The sequence below is a fragment of the Cebus imitator genome, unplaced genomic scaffold (assembly GCF_001604975.1).
Source record: "Cebus imitator isolate Cc_AM_T3 unplaced genomic scaffold, Cebus_imitator-1.0 Scaffold102, whole genome shotgun sequence".
In the NCBI taxonomy this organism is placed as follows: domain Eukaryota; kingdom Metazoa; phylum Chordata; class Mammalia; order Primates; family Cebidae; genus Cebus; species Cebus imitator.
Genome location: NW_016107417.1, coordinates 2253657 through 2261060, shown reverse-complemented (window position 1 = coordinate 2261060; position 7404 = coordinate 2253657). Strand labels below are relative to the sequence as shown.

The window sequence follows — 7404 nt, the reverse complement described above, 5'->3', positions numbered from 1 at the left end:
ATAATCTCACTGTGTCACCCAGACTAGAATGCAGTGGTACAGTCACAGCTCACTGTAGCCTCAACTTCCTGGGCTCAGGTGATTCTCCCACCTCAGCCTCCCAAGTAGCTGGGACTACAGGCATGTGCCACCACACCCAGCTGATTTTTTTATTTTTAGCAGAGACAGGGTTTCACCATGTTGCTCAGGCTGGTCTCAAACTCCTGGGCTCGAGCAATCTGTCCACCTCAGCCTCCCAAAGTGCTGGGATTACAGGAACAGGCTACTGTTCCTGGCTGAGCAACCATTTTCAATTGTGATTGTTATCTTTAAGCATGTGGCCCTGACCAGCGGCTGGCACTTCTGGGGATAGTTTTAAAGTTAAGACCTTAGGCCAAGTGCAGTGGCTCATGCCTGTAATTCCAGCACTTCGGGAGGCCAGGGCAGGAGGATTACTTAAGCCCAATTCGAGATCAGCCTGGGCAACACAGTGAGATGCCATCTCTACATAAAATTGAAAAACTAGCCAGGCATGGTGGTGTGTGCCTGTGGTTCCAGCTACTGAGGCTGAGGTGGGAGGATCACTTGAACCTGGGAGGTCAAGGCTGCAGTGAGCCGTGATCTCACCACTGCACTCCAGCCTGGGTGATAGAGTGAGACCCTGTCTTTAATAATTATAAAAAACAAAGTAAGACCTTGAAGCAGTTGGATGGTAGGCATGGATTTGAAAGTGAGGAAGAAAATGTATCAGAATACATTTTTGCTTGCACATTCCTTGGCTGCGTTTCTTCAGGTGCCTCTGTAGTAACCGCCGCCCCTCGCTCTAGGTGATGCAGCATCCTAATGAAGGCGCTCTGGTGCTTGGCCTACACAGCAACGTGAAGGATGTCTCTGTGCCTGTGGCAGAAATAAAGATCTACTCCCTGTCCAGCCAGCCCATTGACCATGAAGGAATTAAATCCAAGCTCTCTGGTAAGATGCATGCAGCCTCTGGAGACCCTACGAACAGGGAGCCCATCGTCGGAAAGCTGAACAAGGCACTGCCTGAAATGTTCCTGGGCAAGAGATATTTAGAGACCCTTGAAAGTAAAACATGGCTTCAGCCCTGGCCCTCCCTTCCATCCTGGCTGTGTTTCCACCCAAAGAGAACCATTGATTCCAGCCCATCGAAGTCTCTCAGTCCAGACCTTCCCATTGCAAGGTTTTCTTACTCAGGTGTCTGTTGCAGATCGTTCTCCTGATATTGACAATTACTCTGAGGAAGAGGAAGAGAGTTTCTCATCAGAACAGGAAGGCAGCGATGATCCATTGCACGGGCAGGTAACTTTCTGTGGTCCCTCACATGGAGCATCCAAGGAGCTCCTCGGGCTTCCCACGCTCATTCTGTTCCCATATCCACTTAGGACCTGTTCTACGAAGACGAAGATCTCCGGAAAGTAAAGAAGACCCGGAGGAAACTAACCTCAACCTCTGCCATCACAAGGGTGAGTGTCAAAGGTCTGGGGAGCGGTTGGCTAAGATTTTCAGTCTGGGTGAGGGTAGGTTGGCAGCAGCATATTCAAGCCTAGTGGAGGCTTTGTAAAATCTATCAACACAGGGTCATCCCTTCACGATTCTGATGCATGCTCTATATCTTCACCACCACCCAATTAGACTCACTGTTGCTGGGAACCATTATTACTGATAAGATTATTATATCCTTCAGGTTATCATCAGATAGAAAAAAGGAGAACTCTTCTTTTAGAATTCAGAACAGATAGTGGTCCTTCAGGGGACAGACCCCCTCCCACCCACTCCAGTGGCTGCTTCATGTCACATGCTATCTGCTGCAGAGAGAAGGCCAGCTCCCTCTAGGAGTAGCACTAGTTTTGATCATGTGCTGAACTTATGCAGAGATGATAGGCTGGTCGTGAAGTACTCCTATAAGGCTTGCTAAGCTTTAATCACATCAGATATCATTCCTGCCTTAACGGATCCATGACCTTGGAGACCAGGTGCCTTTTGATGCTTTTCCTGCATAAAAGTTCCTCAAGAGTCACTGTTTTGATGACATTTGAATCCTGGACTGAGAAGCTAAAAACTCAATTCCGAGGTGATCTTTGACAGATTCTGGAGTTCTTGCATTGAAGTATGGGAGGGCCAGAAGTGCTGGGAGCTTTTCTGAAGGGGAATACACAGCTCCATTTTCCAAGAGGCATCCTGATTCTCCCCAGTGCAGAGCTAGCCTAGCGTCCAACCCTCTGAGAGCCCAGATGCCCTCCCCTTCAGGGAGGAAATGAAGGCCAGATGCTGTCACCTCTCCCATCACACTGAGGTGTCACTCGGCTTCAGGTAAATCTATAAGACTGACCTGGATTTCCCATCCAGTCAGTGACTAGGGAGTGGGAGGACTGTTTCCTTGTCCTCAGGTGGCCAGCTCTTGATTGGTGCTCCACATGGTCCCCATAAGGTGTGCCACCAAGGCTCCCAATGCTTGACCTCCATTGCACTCTGGAAATAGGGAGTGGCTGCAGGAGCTCTCTCTAGTCAGCCCCTACTGCTGAGGCTTTCATTTTCCTGCTCTGTAACCAGAAAGCGGCCCTATTTTCTTCCCGACAGGTTCCCCTAGAGCTTCGTAAGTCACCTCTTCCTATGTGGGGGCTCCTCCTTGGCATGACACTAGCACACAAACAGAGTTCAGTGCTCCTGCTAATGTTCACTCCCCCAGAGATTTTTTTTAAGCTGCAGGCACTTTCCAGTTCTATCCCAGAGACTTAGTGACCTCCCTTAGTGCCTGTCTCCTCTGTGCACACGCATTCTTCTCTCCCACCAAGAACACAGATGTACTTGACCTTCTGTGAACATGTCTCATGCTGCTCTGTTACTGTGAGCTCAACTTTTTTTCTCTGCTGCGAATGCCCTTTCTGCCCTTTCTTTGAAGACCTATCAGCCTTGCAAGTTCATTCTTTCCATCCCCAGATGGCGAGTCTGTCATTCAGGCAGGAAGTACATATGACCACAAGCTAAGCATCATGCCCAGTGACAGAGAGATAAGGCCCAGTCCATGCTATCAAGGAGCACACAACGTCTAGTAACTCCACACATTTCAATAAGTAATTACAGCCCAGTAGGACAGATGCCATAAGACAGAGCTTTGCAATGACACCAGAGGACTGTGGCCACCTGTTCCAGGAGTGCCAGGACAGCTTCTCAGATGAGATGCTGAGAGATGGGTTTTTTTAAATAAAATTTCACCAAGTGGATTTGGAGAAAGTTTGTATTCAAGGCAGAAGATACCCCATATAAAGGCCCAGCACAACAGCATGCACTTTTTCCCAGGAACTCAAAGCAGTGAGTTTCCACTTGACTATGGGGTGTGAAAGGGCAAATAGAGAGATAAGGCTAGAAACAGGCAGACCCAGGCTTCAGACACTTACAGGCCTGACCGTTGAGCTCTGTTCAAGTAGTGGCAGCCAATGAAGACTTCTAACAGGACGGTAGCATGAGCAGGTTGCACTCAGAAGGACCACTGTGGGCTGTGGTGGGAACAAGGCCAGAAATAGGCAGGCAGGGCATGAGGTGCCAGCTGAAGGCCGTTGCCGTGATCCCAGAGAGGCAAGGAGAAAGGCCTAGATGGAAACAGTTGTGTCACAGATGGAAAAGGAAGGGTCTGAGGTAGAGAATGGGCCTGCAGGGAGAACCGGAGGAGAGACTCCAGGTGTAGATGTGGGTTCAGGTGCGTTGGCGACATCAGTAAGAGGATGGGAGTGCAGGAAGAAGATGCTGCGTTCTGCCAAGGAGCTGGTGAGGCTGGCTGCCCGCACTGTGCACGCACAAGTGGGAATCAGCAGTTGGCACTGTGGATCCAAAGGGCAAGAGAAAGAGATGAGCTGGAGATGCACATTTGGGAGGTGTTGGGGCAGAGCAGGACGGAGGACCTGGGGATAGACATTACCCCTCCCCGCAGCTGTACCCAGGGCCCAGGAGCCATACTGGAATTCGGGCCTATCTTCCTAACAGGCTTCAAGTGCCAAGGGCAGAGACAAAGTCCTCCAGTCTTCATGTCCTCCCACAGCTCATAACGAAAGTGGGCTGTAGTAGGCGTTTGTTGACTTAAATTGACCCCAAGTGGACACTGTCTGAGAACTATCATACAATATGTCCCTACAGCAACCTAACATCAAACAGAAGTTTGTGGCCCTCCTGAAGCGGTTTAAAGTTTCAGATGAGGTACGGCCCCTTACTCCCAAGGTTAATGGTGAGTAGAATTCCCCGGGTTTCACCCGGCATCCGTGGGGTGCACTCTGTATTGGCACTGGGAGTCAGGATTCCGGGATTAATATTCATGTTCCCCATGGCATGCCTGGTAGAGCCCTAAGGGAGAGGGTGGCTAAGAAGGACTGAAGCGAGTGAAGGAGAGAGAAGGGCTTTGCACACAGCGGGGGGCAGCGCAGCTACGCCCAAGTCTCTGGTGTGGGATACAGGGACAGACCCAGTGGATGCCGCTGCAGTTGTCACTTAATTTCCCCTCTTACTCCATGGGAACATCAGTGAGCAGCAGCTTGGGAGGTGGAAATGTCCTTGGTCGTCAGCCCTGGAATAACCAGGAATGGCCACTGAGAGAGAATCAGTCTTTTCCCTGAGCTCCGGAAAGGACCCGTTTCCACAGGCTTCTCAGTGGGCTAACAGGGATAAAGATGAAAATTGCTGAGAGCAATTGCTTCACCTTCCTGTGGGCTGTAAGGAGGGTAGAACGAGGCCACATGGGCGATGGTCCTCGGGATTCCTCAGCTGTCCCTCCTGGCATAGCTTTCCAGTGTGGAGTGGTGGCAGGAACCGGCTGGGGCGGGGGTTGGGGGTGGCCTCACCATGTCCTTGCTCTCAGGCTGGATCACAGAAATGACATGAAGGTTACTCCAGCCAGTTTGAAGCTCTGGCGTGTCCCTTAAGTGGGACTATAAGGGTGGCCCAAGAGAAAGGAGCTGCTCGTCAACCAAAATTGTTGATAGGGATGACTCTAAATTCAGAGACTCTTTTCCTGTTGCAGGTGGGCTTTGGGCTGGAGCACGTGTCCCGGGAACAGATCCGGGAGGTGGAAGAGGACTTGGATGAATTGTATGACAGTCTGGAGATGTACAACCCCAGCGACAGTGGACCTGAGATGGAGGAGACAGAAAGCATCCTCAGCACTCCGAAGCCCAAGCTCAAGTGAGGCCCCCTCCTCCGTAGCTGGCCTCCCAACTCCTCTCCTTCCTGGCCACAGCAGTCTCCTGACCCCTCCCTCGCTGCCCCCTCCATTACCAGGGAATCTTGGTCTTTCATCCTTTCTGAACCTCTGGCTCTCTGGGACAAGGTCACTGTTTTGCCTTTCACTTACAGAAGTCCTATAGGACTCTCGGAAGCCCCCCTTTTTCCTGTCCCACCTCTCCTCCCTGCACTTCCCTGCTCACCCACCCTGAATACCAGCTCCACTCAGCTCTCCCAGCTTGCTGTTCTGAGCCCCGGAGGCACTGACCTTGGCTGTGCTCTTCACTGCAGGCCTTTCTTTGAGGGAATGTCGCAGTCCAGCTCCCAGACGGAGATTGGCAGCCTCAACAGCAAGGGCAGCCTTGGAAAAGACACCACCAGCCCTGTGAGCGCAACCGTGGCTGTGGGACGGGGCGGGACTGTGGCTTGTCGGGGCTCAGTACTCCATCCCTCTGTATCTCTGATCAGGGCTCATGTTGTGACCTTAGAAAAGTGGCCTCATCTTGTTTTAGCCTCAGTTTTTCTCCTCAGTCCACGCTGGGAGCTTAGCTCTTCAGGGTCATTGCTGTGTCAGACCGGGTGTTCCTTTTGGTCTGTTCCTGCTGTGGCCCAAAGCCTTCCCTCTCAGAACACACCTCCCCCTCTGCTGGGCACGGTGGTTCACATCTGCGATCCTAGCACTTTGGGAGGCCAAGGCGGTTGGATCACTTGAGCCCAGGAGTTCGAGACCACCCTGAGCAACATGGTAAAAGCCCGTCTACGAAAAATGCAGAAGTTATCCAGAAATGGTGGTGCATGTCTGTAGATAAAGCTACTCGGGAGACTGAGGTAGGAGGACCCCTTGAGCCCAGGAGGCAGAGGTTGCAGTGAGCTGTGATCACACTACTGCTCTGCAGCCTGGGTGACAGAACAAGACCTCGTCTCAAAAAACAAACAAAAACAAACCTGTCCCTTTGTGTCCATTCTGTGGTAGCTTAGAATGTGGCGTGGAGTGGCATTTGGCCCATGGTGAGTGGCCCTGCACCAGGTTGGGGAAGGAGCAGGTATAGAGAGGAGGGGAGCCCCTGAGATGTGCTCAGGAGGCCCTAGTAGGCTTTATTTGGGCCAAGAATCCATAGAGGGGAGCAGTGCCCCGAGAAAATTTATAATTTAGTAAGAGGTTTCCATTTTTCCTGGTGAGCAAGCGGAAAAGGAGGCATACTGTAGCAGCTGGAGCCCTGTCCGGTGCCATGCTCCACCCCTCCTTGGAAAGGCCCTGACCCTTCAGCAGATCACAGGCAGGGGTGTGGGTGAGCCTGAAGCAACCTCAGGCCTTGGGAAGCTGCTCTTCCTTTGTTTACAATGGAAGACAAGTGGGCATTGTCGAGATGTGAGTGCCCAGCTTAGGGTTTCCCCTCCAAAGCCCAGTGTTTTTTCTGTAGATCAAAGAAACAAATCCTTTGAGTCCTCCTGTTTGCCTGCTTTACTGGCAGATGAAGCCTAGTCTTTGTTCACCAGGGGGAATACCAGACTCACCCTGCAGATAGGTAGTAATTGTGCAGAAATGTCAGGAAGCAGGCAAAGCCTCCACTGCTGAAAAGCTCGGGTCTGAAAGGCCAGGTGCCAGTCCTGGAAATCAGTCTCTTGGAGCATCTCCTGGCTGCCCTTTTGCCTGCTGCCACCAGGTGGGGCTCTCTCCCAACTCTTTTGGTTAGGACAGTGCTCCATGCGGCGTTAGTCAGGAAATGGTGGGAAACTGCAGCCTAAACAGACTCTTCTCTGTGAGAAACCCAGCCCTGCCCTTGCAGACCCTGCACCCTAGATGCCATTCCAGGCCAGGTTCATGGGGATCCAAGAACTGAAGAGACCTTGCTTTTTTTTTTTTAACCCCCTTTCTATACTTATTTATTTTTTTTATTTTTTTGTGTTGGAGTTTTGCTCTTGTAGCCCAGGCAGGAGTACAATGGAGAGCTCTTCGCCCACTGCAACCTCTGCCTCCCGAATTCCAGCAGTTCTCCTGCCTCAACTCCCACGTAGCTGGGACTACAGGTGTGTGCCATCCATGCCCCGCTAATTTTTGTATTTTTAGTAGAGACAGGTTTTACCATGTTGGCCAGGCTGGTCTTGAACTCCTGACCTCAGGTGATCCCCTGCCTTGGCCTTCCAAAGTGCTGGGATTACAGGCATGAGCCATTGTGCCTGACCTAAAACATGTTCTTT

The 7404-nt window shown here is 51.4% G+C and overlaps 1 protein-coding gene across 1 annotated transcript in view; it reads left to right on the top strand.

Moving 5' to 3' along the window:
• Positions 1-7404, top strand: part of PACS1 (phosphofurin acidic cluster sorting protein 1) — a 186529-nt gene that overhangs the window by 156787 nt on the left and 22338 nt on the right. Inside the window, exons 5-10 of the mRNA XM_017537094.2 lie at positions 807-951; positions 1208-1299; positions 1383-1463; positions 4129-4188; positions 5006-5166; positions 5497-5590. Coding sequence (XP_017392583.1) covers positions 807-951; positions 1208-1299; positions 1383-1463; positions 4129-4188; positions 5006-5166; positions 5497-5590 — 633 coding nt within the window. The remainder of the gene's footprint in view (positions 1-806; positions 952-1207; positions 1300-1382; positions 1464-4128; positions 4189-5005; positions 5167-5496; positions 5591-7404) is intronic.